The sequence below is a fragment of the Cavia porcellus genome, unplaced genomic scaffold (genome assembly GCF_034190915.1).
Source record: "Cavia porcellus strain 051 isolate PalLab524CR breed Dunkin Hartley unplaced genomic scaffold, mCavPor4.1 scaffold_17, whole genome shotgun sequence".
Classification (NCBI taxonomy): Eukaryota; Metazoa; Chordata; class Mammalia; order Rodentia; family Caviidae; genus Cavia; species Cavia porcellus.
Window position 1 is genome coordinate 32790168 of NW_026947500.1, and position 20597 is coordinate 32810764.

At 47.5% G+C, this 20597-nt stretch overlaps 1 protein-coding gene across 3 annotated transcripts in view; it reads right to left on the reverse strand.

The window, feature by feature from the left end:
• Positions 1 to 20597, reverse strand: part of Elf5 (E74 like ETS transcription factor 5) — a 37756-nt gene that overhangs the window by 8422 nt on the left and 8737 nt on the right. The window contains exons 1-4 of one of the 3 annotated variants that reach the window (XM_013145958.3): positions 18451 to 18563; positions 12214 to 12338; positions 3333 to 3566; positions 223 to 273 (exon numbers count right to left, since the gene is read on the reverse strand). In XM_013145958.3, coding sequence (XP_013001412.1) covers positions 223 to 273; positions 3333 to 3566; positions 12214 to 12334 — 406 coding nt within the window. In that variant the 5' untranslated portion in view covers positions 12335 to 12338; positions 18451 to 18563. Of the gene's footprint in view, positions 1 to 222; positions 274 to 3332; positions 3567 to 12213; positions 12339 to 16288; positions 16528 to 18450; positions 18564 to 20597 lie in introns of those variants that run through there. The other 2 variants (XM_013145959.2, XM_063227761.1) reach the window with 2 other exon arrangements.

Genomic DNA, 20597 nt, shown 5'->3' on the forward strand with positions numbered 1-20597 from the left:
CCATTCAATAGATGGAGAAGTGGAGTCTTGGGAGCATTTGTACTTTATGACCCAAGACGTGGTCCACTGAACCACACCTACACTCTCTCCACCACACTTCTCCCTACTCTCTTCCTCATGTCTTGGTTTGTTTCAGTTCATTTCCCTTCCAGTGTGGTGGTTAACGCATGCCTAAACCTGTGTGCCTTGGTTTAGGCTCGGCAGCTTGAGTTGATTACTTACAGTCTTTGATGGAGGCCTTCGTCTCTTCAGAATCATTGAAAAACCAGTAACCTGGGAAAGAGAGAGAAATACACTAACCATATCATGCTTGCTGAATGCCACCGGCTGGGCCAGGAAAGGAGGCATGGGGTAAGGCAGGGCAACTGTTCCCTGTGAGTGCTGGTTTTGTTTCAGAAGGAAGCTTGGAGATGATCTGGTCTTTATAGAACCACCTTGAAGCCCCCCTGGGAGGTAACAGTCTCCTTGTTCTTAAAGATCACTTGGAAAGAACAGCTGGAGCCAGGTACCCAGCAGCCTCTGTGGGCACTGGAGAGTGAACCCTGGCTGGGGGTTCAAACGGCTGGGCTCTGAGCTGAGCTGGACTATTGATCGCTGTGTGACCTTTGCCACTTGATCTCTGGGCTCACTGGTTGTCCTTATCAGCAACATGAGGCAAAACACTCACTTGGCTCCCTTTCAGGTTAGAGCCTGTGACCTGCGACATGGGACTATAGTCCTTGGAGATCAGAATCCCTGTTATGTGTTGGTCAAAGAGGAGAATGGGCACAAGACGCTGCAAGCAGTGCAAAACCCTATGTGAATGGCAGACTTACTGAGAGTTATGGCCTTAGTTTCTTACTCTGTAGGGTAGGGTGAGCTAGGCTTGAATTAGGAGTTTCAGATCATGTTTTCAAGTAGCATGACAGGCTAAAAGCCACCTGCTTCCTAACTTGGTGACCAACATGAGAACTAATTTAAATTTATCAAGGAGATGGGGTAGGGCACATTTGTGATGGCTTATTCCTGGTGCCATGGTCTCATTGGCTTTGGTGGGCGATGATAGCTCAGTTGACTCTGCCCAAAAAGCTGAGCAGAACAGGGTGTGGGACAAACAGGGGACTTATTCCTCTCTTGGGCTGTGGAGGCCACCCTCTGCCCCACTCCTTTCCCCTAACCTCACCTCCCAATGATCTGGGCCCTTAGGTCCCATGGCAGTGCCTCCACAGCCAGATGGTCCTCCTGGCCCCAGCATCCCTTCCTCTTTGTCCTGTTCTGCTAGAGCCTTAACGTATGGGGCAACATAAGGCATAAACTAAATGATTGTTTATATTATAATTTATTGTCCAAATGGAGACACTTTTGATAATGAAACATGACACTATTAATAATTATTCCAGATGAAAATGTGTTCTGGACAAATTGGACAGTGTAAACTTTGGTTACAGCACACACACACACACACGCGCGCACACACACACACACACACACACACACACACAGATCTGCTTGGGGAACATGAAGAGAGGAATTTCAGAATGGAATGACTTGGGAACAAATACTTGTTCAGCTCAGCGTGAAGTGTCCCTTGCCTAGAAAATGTCCCAAGTGCCAGCACCAGAGGTGCTACCTGTGACTTGAGGGAATCCTGAGGACAAGAAAAGTCAGCTCTGGCTTATTAGAAAAGTCATTTGTAGCTTATTCATTTTTCAGAGTCTCTGAGTTAGTCTCTGAGACTGGGGACCGCTATTCTCTGATATGACAGTTGCCAGGAAAAGGAGGTGCTCATGCTGGGCTGCCCCGCACAAGGGCTGTTTGGTGCATGGAATTGACGTTTGGCCAAGCTGGCAATGCCAAGCTGCACATCTCCCGGGATGGGATGTGTCCCTCTCCGTGGCCCTGGGATTCTTGCTAGCGTCTTCCCTTATGGAGCCCTGGGCTTCTCTGTCCACAAGTGCTGTGACATATTCAGTCTGGTCCCCTTCTAGGGGACAAGGAAGGGATACTCTAAGCAAAAGCCACTGCCGCTAGCTCCAGCCCAGTCCAAGCAGTGTCCACATAGCCGCCATCGGTAGCCTTCTTACTACCATATCATGAGGCGCTCATGAAAAGAAGCAATACAAGAAAATTAAAAAAATAATAGAGGTGGATGATCCTCTGAGGGTTTTCTGTTCCAGCAGGGATCCCTGCTGTAGCTACCCTTCAAGCAGGGGCTGTTGGTTGCTCGCTTATCTCCACTGGGAGTGAGCTCCCTAACTTTGTGTCTTCTAAAGCAGCCTTTCCAAAAGCAGGTGCCAACATTTAGAGTGATCTTTTTTTTTTTTTTTTTGTCTTTTTCATTTTTATCAGTACCGGGGATCGAACTCACGACCGCCTGCTTATGCCACTGAGCTAAATCCCCAGCCCCTAGAGTGATCTTTCTTAAAAGCAAGCTGAGATGTACACTGCATTTCCTTTTGTTTTAAAAATTTCTGCCTCTTGTTTATATTAGTGATGATGGAAATGGCTACCATTTACTGCATTTACACCTTCAACTGCTGTCCCCACCCATATTTCACGAAACCCCACGGAGGTGTGTACTGCACCACCCTCCCAGGGGGCAGATGAAGCCAGTCTTGGGGCCTGAGAAAGGTGAGGCCTCTTTCCACGTCCCAGGGACTGAAAGGGGGTCCCCCCAGTCACTAAGCCCTTGCTTTGTACCCTGAACATGTGTGCTGTGTAACCTTAGGGAGGTCACTGAAGCACTTGGAACATCAGTTCCTTTCTCTGTGACATCGGGACACACGGACAACATTCTCAAACCACCTTTCTGCTCTGAGGGATGCTCAGGAGCTGAATCAAGCCCCTGGCGCCCCCTCTCGGCCACCTGATCTTTCACCATTGGAACGGGAGAGGAAATGCTAATGACCTGGTCTGCTCTGAACAAGGGAATGGAAATGATCTATATATTTTTTTGTCCTGCTTAATGACAGGATGAAGCATAAAGCTGTTTCTCTCTCTCTCTTCTCTTTCCCCTACTTTTCTCTCTTTTTCTCTCTCTCCTTCTCTCCCTCCTCTCTCTCCTTCTGTCCACCAAAAAGTATTTGTGAACATCTTGCATCATTCTGTTGTGATCAGTCTGGTACTTTCGCTATAGTTGTTTTGCTTGTTTCTTTTTTTTTTTTTTTTATTTGTGCTTCCTTTGCTTTCACATAGTTTACTCCGGTTGCCTAAAATCTCTGCAGTGGTGCGCTGGAGCTTCTCTTTGCTGAGAGGTGTCTGCTACCAGAGAGCGCCAGTGTCCCAGGGACTGGAAGGACCTCTCAGGCCACCTGGGCCCGCGCTCCTCCCCCAGCCCGGCCCGTGCCACTGACCTTGCGTGCGGATGTTTTGGAGGATGAAGTACAGGTACTCTCCGCAGACGCCCGCCGCCTCGATGAACTCCTCCTGGGTCATGCTGCACAGCTGCAGGCCGCTGATGTTGAAGTGGCAGAAGGAGATGCAGTTGGCGTCCAGCTTGTACTGATCGCAGCAGAACTGCAGCCACTCCCAGACGTGGCGCTTCGTCCAGTACTCGGGGTGGACCGATGTCCAGTAGGAGTCACAGGCTGCACCGAGGAGAAAGAAGTGAGCATCCATGGTTCCCCAGGGCACCCCTCAAAGGGACTCTGATCACGTTCCAGCCCCCATGCTCTGTAAGGTGTCCGGGCCACCTTCTGTTTAGCAGAGACTTCGGGGTGAGAAGAGGAAAGAGAGGTGGGAAGAAATAAGCACCACATTCTGGTGCTGAGAAAGAGGGGGCCAGTGCAGAAGAAAAGCAAAATGATCTTCAGTTACTTGGTTTCAGACAACATGGTATCAAGAGCACAAATTTAGGAGCCTAAAGGCGTGGGGATAAATTTTGATCTGACTGCTCTCTGCTTGGGCAAGGTCTGTAGATACATAAACCTCTGTTTCCTCATCTGTAAAATGGGGATAATGTGATCGGCTCACAGAGCTCTTAGGGAATTTGAGATTAATATATGTAGCTTGGTGGAAAGAAATGAGCAAGCAATTTGATAGTCAATGCTCACTGTGCACTGGACAGAATCTGAAGCAGGTTTAATTCTCTGTGCCATAATGGAGAGCTGCCCAGACCGGCTTCCTGTCTGTGCACATCCTCTGGCGATCTTGTGCCAGGGCCTTATGCCACAGATACTAGAGTCTGATGGACCTTGGACTGCTATAGAGGGTGACTCTGGAGAAAGGAGTCATGGGAGAGTTGGTTGTGTTGGGTTCTTGAAGTTTAGAGGATTTTCTGTCTTGATAGGAGAGCTCCTCCTGTGTACACCCTGAGACAGTCATGACTGCCATCCTATCTGATGGCATGGGAAGTAGCCATGCCTAGTCCAGGACAAGGATTTGGAACTCAACATCCCTGTCTCGATGTCCCAACAAGAAGCTAAAATAGGGCAGGCAGGTTATAGTAGGGATGAGGAACCATGTACTTAGGTCAGACTTTTTGGTGTAAATAATCTTTTTTTTTTGGAGTCTAAATAATCTTGTGATTGCCATGCTAATCATTCATCTGTCCATTCATCACTCATCCTTACTCAATAAATGATAATGTCAGTTTCCTCATCTGTGAAACAGGATAATTATAGCACTTATATCACAGGATTATTCTGCAGATTAAATGAGTTAATAAAGTGCTTAGAACAGAGCCTAGAAGATTTTAATGCTATGAACATTATCCTTGTACACTTCTTATATGTGACACAGAAAACTGTACGTCAAAGATCGATGCTGGATAAGACACATTTGCTGCTGTCCCTGGGGAGGATCTTGAGGGTCATAGGAGACTTTCCTAAGACTCCATGGCCAGCGTGAGGCAGAGCTGAGATGTGAAACCCAATCTGGACTCAAACATCGTGTTCTCCCCAGAGGGTCAATGTGGGAAGAGATGAAACATGGGTGAGAGGCAGACAGGGATCGAGAGAGGGACTCGGTGGTCTGAGAAAAGGGGCGGAGAGCAGAGAGTGGAGCGTGGCTCAGGTGACCAGCTCTGGTTGTGCAGATGGCAGGAAGGGTCACTTTCCAGTTAGCTGCCACAACAGAGGGCCATGGTGCCCTTGCCATTCCTCCTGTAAATGCTACAGTTGCCGTCACCATCCCCAGCAGAGCTGTGGCACTCCTGAACCCAGCCAGGAAGTGGGCTGTCTGTCCTGCCAGGGGCCATCACTTGCTACCTGCCTGCTGCACACCACCGACGTGCCTTGTGTCTTTGCTGATGGCCTCTCCAGTTTCTCAAATCCTCTCAATAGTTCTGCCAAATTAAGGCTATGTCAGAAAGTGGAAACTGAGGCCAGAGCCCTTCTGGACATCTCTTTTTCCCTTTGCAGAATGGGTTGAAAGGCAGTCAAATCTACACAATAGGTTTGTTTTACAGCAGACAGGGCTCCTATGGAAATGGAGGCCTTTTCTGAGTCTGCTCCATGTTTTCATCTACTGATCTTTGGCTTGAGTAAACCTAAGGGGCCTTTGGACTTTCCTGGCATTCTGACGAGAGATGTTTATGAGCCTTGAAATTCTTCAGCTGCTGGTCCTGCACTGGGCTCTGACGGAGATGACTATCAGTGTTCTTCCAGGGTAGGGCATGGCACGTTTCTCTTCAGGGAAAGCTTTGGCCCTCTGCTCCCTTGTCCTCTCCATCCCTACCCACTTGTTATTTTCTTTGGCACTGGAAGGGGGCCATATTGTTTCTGGAAGCAAAAAGGGCCTTCAGGATTCAGAGAAACGCGAGTGGGGGTAGTGCTGACACCTGGAAGGTGTCTCTGGCCTGGCTCCCCGCTTCTCTGTGAGGCTAACCACAGAGCAGGCTTTGTGTACACCTTGGTTGGGCCTGAGAAGAACTGGGGCCTGAGCCAAGAGGCCATTGGCTCTATTCATTCCCAAAGCCCTTCCCAAAGCCCCCAGAACTGAGGGAAAATGGCTCTTCACAGTGACTTACAGGGACGGCTATAGGAGCCAACATCCATGGGTTGCTTCTGGTGAGATGTGTTTTGGCGGCCCATCCTGGGGAAGAGGATTCTCAGGCTGACAGAGGCAGGGAGGCTCTCCACCCACCCTCCCCTCCTCAGCTCTCCCTGCTTCCCTCTCTTAGGTTTCCCCACAGCTCAGTCTTTCCACAGTGCTTCTTTTTTCCCTCTATTGTCTCCTGAGTAATTCACCCTCCCCAACTTCTCGGCTCACTTGCCCTCTCAGAGAGTTTTCCCCTCAGGCACCTTCTCAGAAGGTCTGGAAGGAATCACAGTGCCTGTTCCTCAGAGCTTGGGCTCTGCTCACCCTGAGCAAGGAGAGCTGAGGGCCTGGTCTGGCCCACCATCGTGCTCAGTATGTGTAACTGAGTCAAGAGTTGTTATTATGTCCAGTAAAGGAGTTAGGCCCACGCCAACTTCTGCCCTTGGACCTGGGCATTTTGCATCATTACAGAACCTCACCCTTCTAGGTTGAGGGAGACCAGTATTTAGATGCAACACCATCTTTTGGAAGTAAGATGCTTAGATGCTGGGTATAGTCCTGCGAGGGTGTCAAACAGATATAGAGGAAAGAACCTAAGAATTTCTAAGTGAAAACTAGACAAACACAAAGTCATGTGACACTCAGAGCTGAGCCCTGGGGTGGCAGCCGCAGTCTAGGGGATCTCAGTATGGGCCACTTCCGGTTGCTTGAAGACTGACTAAAATGAAATTTGGATGAAGATATATAAAATCAGAAAGAGGATGGGCAGATGTTGCCTTCTTTGCTTCTAATTCCAGAAAATAACATGAAGAAGACCATTCTGCTATTTGGAAGAAATGAACCCAGGAAAATAAAAGGGCTATACACCCAAGAACGTATGGTCTTTAAGAAACTGTGTTGTCTGGAAATGGGTGGCATTTTCCTCTATGTATCTATCATTCATAAAATACTCTTCTAGGGGAAGCTTCTACCTATGTCCCCACTCAAGGCTGTGATTTCCCATGCCAGGAAGGCCTAATCCAAATGTCCACAAGCCACTATTAAGCCTCGGGCTCCTCCTGTTCCTTTGAAGTCTGAAGTGGGTCAGGGACTCTTGTCTTGAGGGCCAGCTGCCTTGGAAGAAGAGCTAAGGAGCTAGAAGGTGTTTTCAGTAATTGGGAGGAATTCTCGAAAGTGATGCTGCCACCGGGGGCATGCAGACATTCCTCAGGTCTCAGCTTTCAGAGCTGGGCTGGTGTGCAGTATCCATGCTCCAAGCGGTCCTGGGTGGGGACATTTAGAACTGGAAAGTTCATGCCAAAGTGGACAGTTGCTACCCAGCTCCAATGTGGAGATATATGTGTTCCTGGGGAAGTGTGGGTTTCTTCAGTCTGACTGAGAAAAAACCAGGCCAGAGAAAGCTCAGGGTTTAGTCAGGGAAGACTGACCATCTGCCTCCGAGAAGGCCCGAGTTAGGCAACTTCGGACCATAATTAGCATGATTTATTAGCATAGGGAGTTGGGAAAGCTTTTGCCTGGGGCGGCACTGAAGAGAGGCCAGGAGTAGATTGGACACCATCAATTGCAGCTTTGTCTTTGAAAGGGAAGAATCCAGAGGGCCAACCTGCAGTGATAAATTGCTTCCAGGTTTCTTCCCAGAGCCACACCGGCCTCATTCAATAGACTTACTGACCTTTCTCTCCTAACCTCTGGAGTGCTCACACCATGGGATGGCACAAAGAGAGAAATTAGAGGAGCACAGAGCTGTGGGGCTGGCTGGGGGTCTGTGAGAGATCACAGAGCTGGGAGTGTGGGGCTCAGACGGGCAGAGAGGGCCAGGCCTTGAGTGGCCTTGTGTCCACAGCTACCTAGGAAGTGCAGATGTGTGCAACCGGAAGTGGCTCATACCGAGATCCCTTAGACCACAGCTGCCACCCCAGGGCTCAGCTCAGAGTGTCACATGACTTTGTGTTTGTCTAGTTTTCACTTAGAAATTCTTAGATTCTTTCCTCTGTATCTGTTTGACACACTCACAGGACTACACCCAGCATCTAAGCATCTTGCTTCCAAAAGATCGTGTTGCATCTAAATATTTCTCTCCCTGATTTTCTGGATATTAATTCCTAAGATAATTGGTTTTTTACTTCTTGAATAGCTCTTTCTTCAATATCCCTTTCCCCTCTCTCTCCTTTTCTCTCTGTTAGACTGGAGGTTGAACCCAGGCTCTCATGTATGCTAGGCAAGTGCTCCACGCTAACCTATATCCCCAGGAATTTTTGCTTTACTTTTAGACAGGGTCTTGCTAAATTGTCTAGTCTAGCCTTGAACTTGCGATCGCTCTTCCCCAGCCTCAGCAGTAGGTGGGATTACAGGTACACATCACTGCATCCAGCCAAATAAAATCTCCCCTTGGGTAATAATAGCTAATGTATATATTGAATATTTGTATCTTTCAGTTGCCACACTAAACTCTCTGGCTCTCATGTCATCCTCAATACATACTATGTCACCCTTCTTAAAAAAGAAAGTATGGTCTGAGAAGTTGACCCTCTTCAAGGTCACATGGTGGGACAGGGGCACAGCTAAAAGGAAGTCATAGGCAAGGACTGGTCAAGGAAATACAGTATGTGTTTAAATAAAAAGAATTGCCACAGTAAAAGACACATTGCTATTAGTTCCCTTCCAAATATTCTTCCTCCCTTCAAATACCCTAATTGTTCTTTCCATTTTCTGAAGCAATTCTGGAAATCCTCTTTCATGAGTATCTTTATGATGTGTGGTAAAAAAATATAGTGAATATCGCTACTGAGTCCCATTGAACAGAAAGGCAAGCTTGTAAAAATGACGGTGTTTCCTCATTCACCTTACTAACTGGATCTGGACCGAGTGACTTCTGGCTCTTCCCCAAAGTCAGAATGACCAGGAAAAGGTGAACATTTCTAATTCATTCAGGTCATGGAGGCAGCTACAACAACATAACCAAAGATGCTCATGGAAGAGGAAGCCCAGAACTGCTTCAGAAAGTAGCCTCAGAATGGAATAAGAGTGTTTGAAATAAGGGGAAGACCTTTAACAGGATGAATGACAATCCTTTTACTGTAGTAAATTAAACATTCACTGTGGTTTTGACCATACCATGTAGCTGTATTCTAGTTCTTGAGGCAAAACCTTAATACTGATTAAGCTGTATTGTCTTCTGAACTAAAGTAGAGCAAATGACTTCAAGGTAAGGGTAAGATGGAGCACCCGATGTGGGTTTCTCAGCTCCCACCAATGGGGACCCTCCAGAGCTGCCCTAATCTAGGAGCCTCTGCTGCAGACAAGCTATAAGCAAGATTCCAACACCCATGTTGGTGTGGCCGCTGGCCATCAAGAGAGGTACTTGGGGAGGTGGAGGCTCAGGCTGGATCTCCAGGAAGCAAGGGTGTGGCCAAATACGCGATGACTCCTCAGAGCCTTGGCAACTAGAACTTGATTGGAGAAAAGCTTTTTAAAAAATGTTCTACACAAGTGAACTACATGAAGTCCTACCACTCTATTTTGAAAAGACCGAGTCAAGGTCAGGGCGAATGAATGAAATCCTAAGACATTTTCCCATCTGTGACTGTCTTCCAGCCTGCAGCAGAGCCACGCAGAAGTCCTGCTTCAAAGAGCAGGTCAGCACCCTTGTGGTTGAGAGTGTACAGCTTCAGTGACACTGCTGCAGACATTTTGAAAATTTGGGAAAAGAGCCAGTTTTCCTCAACACCCTGGACCATTCCTGCCTGCCCTCTCTTAAAGGTCCTTTTTCTAGGGGGTTTCTTATGTTTTCTTTGCCTTTGGTCTCAAAGTATCTACACTGTCAAAAATTGAGAAAGATGTGTTAAGAGGCCCGTGTTACTTGTTCCATATGAAAAATACAAGAGAAGAGAGAAAGCTGTCTTTCCGTCTGCCTGGGAATTGTGGAGTGTTCCTGGGTACATGTGCACTTATAGTATATACAAACACCTTATATACAACATTTCATCCTGGCCTATCCTTTTATTCTAGCAGGTGGATATTGTTTCCACAAAGGAAAATATAGTTCAAACAAACATCTTGTAGATCAATGGCTGGTAGTGGCAGGGTCAGCACTCAGAACTAGACTGGATCAGGCAGGTGCCATGAGGACAATCCCTGAGGCAAGCTCTGAATTCAAGTTGGCAATTCCTGCAAGGTGGATAAAGATGTCTCAGGAATATTTGGCCATCAACAAAGGAAAGTTTGCAGAGAGATGCCCAGGGCAAACATGATTGTCCCTGACATAACCCTGGCAGAGAGGGCTTTTGTGAACTCAACTCAAGGATTCATTTCTGTGGGTGGTGATGGCTTTGTCAGAAAAAGCTGAGAAGGAACTGTCAGTGGGACTCATGGAGTTCACCTCATGCCCAGGCAGCTGTGAGAAAGGCGCTCAGTCAAGACTAAGCTTTCATGCCCAAATTTGACCCGTAGGAGGTCAGAGATAATCCACCTTCTCTGAAATCTAGAGGGCCAGGTGGTAAGTCAAAATCCAAGCTCATCTCTCAGGGAATGTCAGGAACCCATGTTTCTCAGGAAGGATATTTTCATTGGCCTCACACTCCAGTGGAAATTTCTAGGCTCTCAGTAGTGGTGGGAGAAGAAAGCGGTGCTTGTGATATTGCATGGTGCAGTATCCAGAGAAGCTTCTGGAAGGAATCCTCGTATTGACCTGGTCCCACTTCTCATTGTACTGATGAAAATGCAGAGGCTTCAGCTGGGAGAAAGCTATGTCTGAGCATTCAAGACCTGCTCAGATTTGAGTCATACTAATGACAATGCATTGGTGACTGTTGATGTTAATTTTTCATTTTTAAAAATAGTAATAAAATATACTGTAACTTTATAGTTCAGTGACATTAAATACATTCACCTTGACAAACAGCCACTGCCACCAGCCAACTGTATAACTTTTCATCACACTCCACTGGCACTAACCCTCCAGTTTTGTAAACACCTGTGTGTGCTGGCCGTGGGCCAGGCCAGACCATGCCCCAAACACTTCCCATTTATTAGCTCATTTCTGTCTCAACACAATGCTACCAAAGAGGCATTATTATTTTCCCCACTATCCAGATGAGACTACGAGGCTATGAGAGATTAAGACAGTGTAGACAATAAATGTCTAAACCAGGCCTCACATGTAGGACACCCAATTCCAAATCATGAGTCCAACAATAGCAGCTCCCAATGTCTGGGCATCAAGGGGCAGACGATTGAGGCCAGTTTCTCTCCCCCTGCCATCCCAGCTGCCACTCAGGAGACTAGGTGGGAAGAGGACCTTACAGTGGCCTGTCTGGGCTAAGTGAAGGTTGGCCTTATGCATGCGTAGAGAGAGGGATGGGAACTGGGCCTCACCATGGTGAGACACACGGAAGACCAAGGACCCAGGAGCTTCCATTCTACTCTTTCAGATTTAATCTCTCAGCCAAATTCCAGGAGTTTCTTAGGCCCCATGGAACATCGTACTGCATATCCAAATCTGAATGTAGTGAGCCATCTTGAGCGAGTGTGAGAGCTTTTGGGCGTGCATGTGTGGATGGGTGTATGTGTGTGCATGGAATGGGGTGAATGTAGGACTGAATGATGTAGGTAAGTCCTCAATTCTGTGTGTGCAATCCTGGTTTTTGGGCCCGGAGGCAGAGGCTCCTCTGGAGGTGGATGTTGCACAGTGACCCAGAAGCTCAGCTTTTCCCCAAAGCTGCCTGCTCACTGGGTTGGACTGTGCCCAACTGGGGTGTTCAGAGTTAAGGCTCAGTGGGGAACAGATAACCTGATGGATGCTTGCATCACTGCTTTGTAGTGTGCATTTGCCACACCAGCAGCCACCCAGCTCTGCTGGATGTGCAGTCATCCAAACTCTCCGGGGACAGAGGCCCTTAGTGGGTTTCTGGAACAAAATTCAGCCCGCCTGCCTCTGGCATGAGATTTGCATAAGGCCCCAAGCTTCCTTCTCAGGTGCATAAAACCTGCCTACTGAGACCCAGAGGGAGGGAGGGAGAGCAGGGAGGGACAGTGAGGGGACTCCTATTTAATGACTCTTGCTTTGGGCCAGGCTGCATAGTTTACATAGCACTGGGAAGAGGTTAGGATGAGGATTCCAGAGCCTTCCTTCCAGCAAGAGGCTGTTCTTCCTCCACCAGACTCTGAACACTGGTATTTCCAGGCCCCAACATAGCCAGCACCTCCTGCCCCAGCCCTCACCGCTGCCCTAGGAGGGGCTGCTCCAGACGTACACACCTGTTTGATTCTCAAAGGCGGGGTAATACTCTTCACTGCTGAACAGATCCGTCCACGACATCAGGGGGTCACAGAGGGATGGGTTGGGCAGGAAGGTGCTGTGTGTCACTGAGTCCAGCATCACCCTGCAATAGCAGAAAGGCTGTGAAGGAGGTGTGCTGTGGCTTTCTGGAAGCCACACTGTGTGGGGGCCCCCCAGCAACCCTTGGTTTTCAGTAATGGTGGCTTCAGGCGCCCCTGAGAAGGCATTATCGAACCCTCAGCACATCTTGTCTCCCCATTTCACAGATGAGAAAACCGACACAGAGGGGCTGAGTAGTTGCTCAAGCAACAGAACTAGAAAGCTGGGACGCTGGAGTTTGAGCATGGAGGGTCTCCGTCTGCAGCCCTGCCCCTTTATTCACTTTTCCTATTTGCTCCCATCTGATTCTGTGATATCTGACATATGACAGCTAGCAACATCTTTTGAAAATGCCAAGAAAACTGAACATTTGTGTGTTTGATGCACACAAATATTTCCCAGAAGACAGTCTTAAATTGATGCTATATCATTTTGTACAGTTTTATGTGTGTATATGTGTATATAATACACATATAACAACAACACATGTATAACGACACATATGTAACACATATGCTATGTAGATTTTAAAATACAGTTATAGTCTTATTAATTCTACTTAGTGAGTATTCGTATGATACACTGCAGAGATACTGATGTCTTCAGGCTAATCCTAGACCCTGAGGGGTTTTTGGTATTTTGCATTCCTAACTGCTGGGAATTCAGAATTTTGCAGAACAGCGGTGCTGAAGGCTTTGAGAAGGGAGCGTGCCAGCCAGAACGCTGCTCTTCAGGCTCTGTACGAAGCACTGCACTACTCAACTTCATTATTCATGGGATTCTCAGAACAACCCTCGGAGACAGTTACTGGAAGTGGTTCCGTCGTATAGACTAGGGACAGAGGGTCCAGGTAACAGCCAGCAGGTGATGGGGTCTGGGTGGCAGCTCAGGTTTGTCTGTTTACAAGCTTGGGATCTGAGTGCTGGATTCCGCTACCCACCCACACCGTGGCATGGTGGGGTGAGGACTCTGGGAGAGGGCTGGGGGGTGGGGAAGGGAACAGGCTCACGTTTCTACCTGAGTGTATCCCTGCTCCTGCTGACCTCACCTGCTTCCTCTTTTCCTGTTTACTGCCTATTTGCTGCATCCCGTATTCCCATGAAAAAAAAAATTCGTTTTTGGCAGATTGAGACACCGGTTTACCTAAGTTCTCTTTTTTCTATAAATAATACAGATAGGCAGTATATCCTCTTTGGATAATGAGGACACTGCGGTTTAGGGTCACATTGCTGGTAAATATCAGGACAAAGACTAGATTCACATCCTGGGATACTGAGAGGTGGAATTTTAAGATGGTTAGGACTTATCCATTGCCCATCCAATGTTTGTCAAATTTTGCTCATTTGCCTTTATTTACTTAGAACATTTTCAAAATCAACTTCCTTTTTGTTTTAACATTAATATATTTATTTAAAAAGAAAGTCTTTATATCATCAGTATAAAGGGGAACGTAGTACCTCTTTTAAGGTCCATGAAAAAAATACATTAGCATTTAAGTGGAGAATGTTCATTCATGTACCACATAAAACAGGGATTATCAAACTATATCCTCAGGCCAAATCCAGTCTTCTACCTACTTTTGTATGTCTTGCAAGCAAAAATGATCTTACATTTAAAAGGAAGTACCTACACAAATCCTTGATTTTGTTTTTTAGCACAACCTAAAATATTTCCTCTCTGGTCCTTTGGGGAAGAGTTTGCTAACCACTGAACAGAATCAACTCGTACCTCACCAGAAGTGTGAGTCCCATGATGGAAATCTGATTGGTCTCATCTTTCTCAACCTGCTGTTTTCAGGAGACCCTGGGGATTTGTGTAACTTGCTCAATAGACAGCAGAGTTGAATTGGGGGGAGGTCCTACGTCTCTGACTCTTGATCTACCTGACTTCCTTTTGAAAGACACAGTTGCACCTCAGGGACACTATATGACATACAAATACTAAGTGGAGCAGGGATTGCGTGATACTGGAACAAAAGACCAAGTTCTCATCGACAAATCTGCTGTCATTACCACCATGCCATGTGCATTCTGGAGAATTGCATTCTGGACTCTCACCCTTGAACACTCTTTCTGGACCAGTACCCATGATTCCCTGGACCTGCCCTCTTTTTGATGCCAGCACAAGGTTAATGGGCCTAGCAGATTATCAGGGCCCCAGATCTCCCCGGGAGCCTATCCAGCAGAAGTCAAGGCTGCTTGGGTTTGGGCTCTGATTTTCCCAAGGCTCGGCTGCTTTTATATCCAGAGTGGGGTGGGCTGTGAGGGATGACAGAGGGCAGGATGAAGAGGGGTGGGGTGGGAGGCTGGGAGGGAGGCAAATGGCCCTGAAGTCCAAGACCTTTTATAGTTTCTGGACTGGACTTCAGAAAGGTTTATCTAAGTCAGGACTAAGGGTAAAAATATCCTTCCTCTTTCTGGGCTCTCTGACATGACTCTTACTGAGCCAGAGAAAGAAAAGGTGAACCCCAAATGGAAAAAAAAAGCAGAATACAGTTTCTGGGTCCTCAATGTCGATAGGAGGATTCTCAAATACAAAACAAGACTTAGTCACTGATGCTTGACAAATGACTCTCAAAAATCATTTGGCAGTTTTAAAAAGTCATTTAAAAATTGACTTTAATCATATAAAATTAGGAATATTTTTGATCAATAGAGTATTTACATCCTTCAATGATTTTTATATATACCAGCCCACTCATTTGATCTGTAATCCGTCTAGAGCTCCATACAAAGTTGTATCAAATTCCCTTTGGTAATTCCTTCTATGGCAAATTATATCCATTAGACTTTTTCTAAAGTGCTATTATGTTGGGTGTATTATATGTTATTTTGCTTCCATAATTATTTCATGCTTTTTGGAAGAAATGTCTTTATTGAAAGCAGAGGAAGTTTCTCTCTCTCTCTCTCTCTCTCTCCCTCCCTTTTTCTCTTTCTCCTTTTCTTCCTCTTCCCCTTGTTCTGCCTCTTTTTGTTTTGCGATTGGGAGAGGACAGGGTAATATAAACTCTGAGTGTGCCACAAATCACCCTGGCCACTTAGCCAGCAAGCACTAGGTGTGCTGTCAGGAATAATAGCTGTTTTGTGTGAGGCAGCCCCTCTTCTTTAGGACCCCTGAGGCTCTTGCAGTAATTGAACATTGGGGCTCTGAAATTTCTTGCAGGCAGGTGAGCAGGTCGGGCAGGAAGGAGCATGGCGTGAGGTCTTATTTCTCAGTGAGGCCTGGTAAGCGGTGAAGCTAGCCTCAGGATAGACCAGCCATTCCCTCTGGAAGGGGGGGGGATAAGGAAAAGAGCCAAGGCACGGGTGTGGGTGGGGGAGGGAGAGGATTATAAAAGGATTCTGAAGCCTGGGCTACATGGACTAGCATCTGCACAGGATGAGAGCCTCCTTTGGTCTGCTAGCCTAGCCACACTCTTCACTTTTTGAGGGACTGACTAGCTAGTTTCGGAAGATGCACTCAGTGTGGAGTGATGATTCTGCCTATGCACCTCTCCGAACCTCAGTTCCTCGCTTACTAGATAAGGACACTGGCGAGATGGATGACGCAGCTGGCCCTGGCGCCTGATTGGCCAACACAGAGACATCTGTGCACACATGCGTTGATCACATTTGGATACTGTGATCTAGCAGGCTCACCAAATTGAACTAAAATCCAACCAGTCCAACCACGGATTAAACCCATAGCTCTGAAAACATTTCTGATTTTCTCTTCCGCCTGACTTCCCGTGCCCATTATTGTGTACCTCAGTCTGGCTCAGGAACCTCAGGATTGCTGAAGCTGGGTGTTTTAAACATCTTGAACCCATACACTGCCAAAGAGCAGACCCACAGCAGTTTAACTCAGTTTCCCCAAGATTAATAGCCACCCGTTACATAGGATTAGACACAATGAACACAAGGCAGGGATTCAGGTAAGTTCCCTCCTTGTGTAGGAAGAGCTGGCTGCAAGTACCTTTGGGAGTGAGGCAGCGATGACGCGGACACTGCAGCTCCCGGATGTCTCCAGCCCCGCTTTCCAACCCTTCTCAGAGCCAGCGCACACACAGAGGGTCCACCCAGTCAGATGGCCAGGCCTGTGCGCTTCTCACCCATGTACAAACCAGAGGCAGCAGTAACAGGCGCAGCGCCCATAGCTGGGGCAAGCAGACTCCTCTGCTCAGCCTTCCAGAGAGAGGCAAAGGAGAAAATCACCCAGCCTTGGCCAGTTTGCCAGAGGAGGAAAATTCCTCCCTGACCCTGGCGAAGATCATCGATTTCATTCTGGGCGTGTGACCAAAAATCTACCCAATGAAGCATCTACACATTGCCTGTTTCCATGCAAAACATCACTGGGCAGAAGAATACAGCCATATGGATACAAAGTACAGATACAGGGGGTTAAGAAGGCCTCTCTTCAGTCTCACCATTGGGCAGTATCGCAGGGAAGAGAAATGTTTTCCATCCCCATAGCCTCCATGATACCTACATGGTCCTGAGCTCTGGATAAGACAAGATCAGTTCCCCACCCTTTGGCCTCCCCAACAAGGTCCCATGGCGGAGAACGCAATGCAGCAGCTCAACACTTGCTACCAAAGACAGATTGTGGGTTGAGTGTTGGAGCGTTTGCTCTGGGAGAAACCAACACCAGCTGTGAGAACCGATAAGCTGACATCTTGTCAGGTGATTCCTCATTTCTCTTGAGATTGCTTAGGGCGTTTGGCTGATTGCTGTTTTTAGTTGTTTTTCTGAAGGTGCAGCAAAAGCCCTTGCAGTCTTCTGTGGTCTTCAATTTAAAGTTCACAGTTTTGGATTAAATACTTGGAAGGTTAAATCTTTCCTCAGCCATTCACTAGGCAAAGGACATGAGCAAATTTACTACTTAGTCTATTAAAATTCTAAACTTTTTTCATACGAGTGTGCTATATTCACACTCATGACTTTCCTTAAATAAGCTTTTAACACCTAATCTGCAAAATGTATCATATCTTCTATTTCTGCAATGTGTGTGTGTATATATAAATACACACACATATACAAGATATATATATGCATATAAGATATACACAAGATATATGTATCTTATTTCTGCTATATATCTCTCTCTTCTATTCCTGAAATACACACACACACACACACACACACACACATCTTTTATTCCTGTCCCAGAAAGAAAAATCAACTACTGCCAACATATCTACTCTTGCAACTTTTGAGTAGAGAAGACAACCAAACTAAAACCCCCACCAAGCATACCTGGAATCACAGAAAAACCTTCCTGCAAACAACACCAAGAAAAAAAGAATTGAGATTTCAAACCGCTCTTTGGACTACAGAAAAACACAAACCCATCCCCTTAAGTCCCTGAAACGTTTGGAGGGTCAGTTCCCTCATCTGTAAAACAGAATTTTTATCTAATGCCCCGTGACCGCTTTTCCAGTTTCTGAATTCCTGACAGGTCCATGGAGACTTGGACTCCCATTCTGAAGGCAGCATGTGTTACCAATTTCTGCCAGCAGGGGGCAGCCCCACAGATACCCCCTACATATAACTGCAGAGAACACAGTGGAAAAAACCCCCATTTTTCTGGACACGTTCTATTCTAACGGGCGAAAGAGAGAAACAGGGAATTCTTTGAAACTACTTTGTACAGACAAATTCCTGAAATCGCCCCGATCTGAAAGACAGTTGCCTCTATCAAGGGAGACGAGGTGCAGAGTAAGGAGCAGGCCAGGCATTTGAGAGATGAAATCCTGGGAAGGGGTGGAGGTGGGGGGCTTCCCTTTGAGGCTGAATGTGTTTCAGTGTAAAATCCTGCTTCCCTTCCTAAAGTCAGCTCCAGATAAGTTAAGAGGATTTTAGGAAGGGCACAAAGTGGAGAGGCTGTATGGGTCCTAGGTTCAGAGGCAGTGGGGACAGGAGAGGAGGGGGCGCTGGCCACGTGGCCGAGGAGTCCTGGCTCTCAGGCAGTCAGATCTGAGTCCAGTGCTCCCAACGCTGGGATGAGTGGCTGCCTCATGCAGGTGGCAGCCCAGGACCTGGAGCCTGACACACACCTAGACCCTGGGTCCAGCCTCTGAGCTCTGATGCCCCTCACAATTCATCCAGAAGAGGGGAAAGAAAACCCCAGGTGCTTACGTGAGGACAGGGTGGCTGGTCCAGAGAGAAGGCTTGAATGGCAAGAGAAGGCAGGCGCTCCTGGTTCCGGCAGCCGGCAGATGGTGGAAATAAAGGCACCTGTAGCCTTGTGATATAAGTGACACCTACAGACAGGTCCGTTTGGTTTTTCAGGTTTATGCACAGCCCCTTTGATGACGGTGACATACAGTGTGACACGGCTCCTGGGGGGGGATGGCTCTCACATGCAGAAAGTTTACCTTTATCCTGCTTTTGTACCCAGCTCACCGCCCCCTGGCCCAGGGGACTCGATAAACAAGCTGGAGAATTCTTGCCTCTGGGACGTTTGTGGGATGCAGCATTGGCTGTGGAATTCTGCACGGGAAACACAGCTGGAGGGGAAACGCATGCGGCAGTGCACCCTTGGTGTCTGTCTGGGGAGGCGGAAGCGGGGGCAGTGTGGGGTAGTGGTTAAGAACACAGGCTGTGCAGCAAGATGCTTTGGGAATCAAATTCTGGGTCTGTCATTTTTTAGCTGTAGGGCTCTGAATACGTTAATGATCCTGTCAAGGATTTAGCAGCCCAGTGTGAGTGCTGGATCCTATCCTTGGGCTGCAGGGGGATGGCAGGAGGCAGGGAAGCAAAGCACCCCGGGAAGCCCTGCGTTAGCCACTGTGCACACAGCGTCTCCTCCCCAGAGTGCGGCAGCCATTTCTGCCACTTTCCAAGCAGGTGGAGGGACAGGAAGGCTCAGTGCCATGGCTGAGCTGTTCCACTCTAAGCCCCAACAGAGCGCCAGATGCCTGAGCATATGTGACTCCTAACACGCTTGGCTGTAAGGGGTCATGTGTTGGCTCTCTCCCTCTCCCTTCCCCTGTGTGACAGTGGAGAGATGAAGGGGCCGAGTGGCCAGATTGTGTCCAAAGCTAACAGGCCAGGGGACCACCTTGACTGCCTGCTCTCAGGTGTCCTGCTGAGAACCACCCACAGGTTAGGGCTTCCCCGGGACAGCAGGCACTCAGCCCCACTTGGATGGTGAAACAGAGCGTCCAGGGTTATCTGCGGGGCAGGGTTTGTGACCCTTTGCCTTCTATTCCACGCTTCCAGCAGTTGTAGCTGTGTCTGGACTGCATACTCCAAGATTTAAGGTGCAAGCGGAGACTGGTTGGTTAGGTTCTCTTGGAAGAATCGGACATGGAGGACAAACACGAATGTTGGGAAAAATAAAAGGCAGCTCACTTGAGGATTCTGGTGTCATTATGCAGAAACTTGGAGACAGATAAGGTGACTGCCTAACCTGCTGATTTGGCTGTGTGACCTCAGGCAAGTCAGGTAGCTACTCTGGGCTTCATTTCCTCTGTGGTGAAAGGAGGAAGTGGGATTAGGGCAGTGATTTTCAAACTGTGCCCTGAGGAACCTCAGGGGTTCCTGAGAGCCCTCAAAAGAACTGTTGGGAGAGAGCGAATGGGTAAGGACGGGAATCCAGCTCTTCTGTGACTCTGCAAGCATCTCAGCTCTGATACAAATCTTCTTTCTGGGGAAGATTCCATCTGAACAAAAGAATCTGCACTTAGAGTTTGCAAATAGCTGGAGCAGATGTTCTTTGAGATTCTTTCAAGCTTTAAAATTGTCTGACTTTTTCTGTTTGGTCTACGGGGACTTGAGAGTCCCACACACTCTGCTCTGCAGTGTCGGGCACCTTCTGATCTTGTCACTGGCTTCTTGTCCCCGCACATCAGTGGAGAGGTATTCAAGGAAGACGGATTGGCCCAATATTATCTTTTAGAAAAGAGTCTTTTGGAGTAATTATATTTTTTTTCTAAGCTCATTTGGCTCAACTGTTTGGGAGTGCAGATTATCTGGCAGTGGATATGGACAGTAGCAGCTCTGTCCTGAGGTCCGGAATGTATATACATCATCTCTCAGTAACCACAGGAGAATGACAGGCTTCTGGACCAGTGGCTAGAGCGGATGGTGATGATAAAACCTGAATAAAGGAGGACTTTGACTCTAATTAAGTTTAACCATCACATTTAATTTAAGTGTAATGGGAATGGAGATCTTGGATGACATCACACACTAAGCTTCTAAAAATTGCACAATAAATGTTGGATGAAGATAAGAGACGGGCGCTGGCGAGGAGGAGGGGAGGGCAAAGGGTTCCGGGT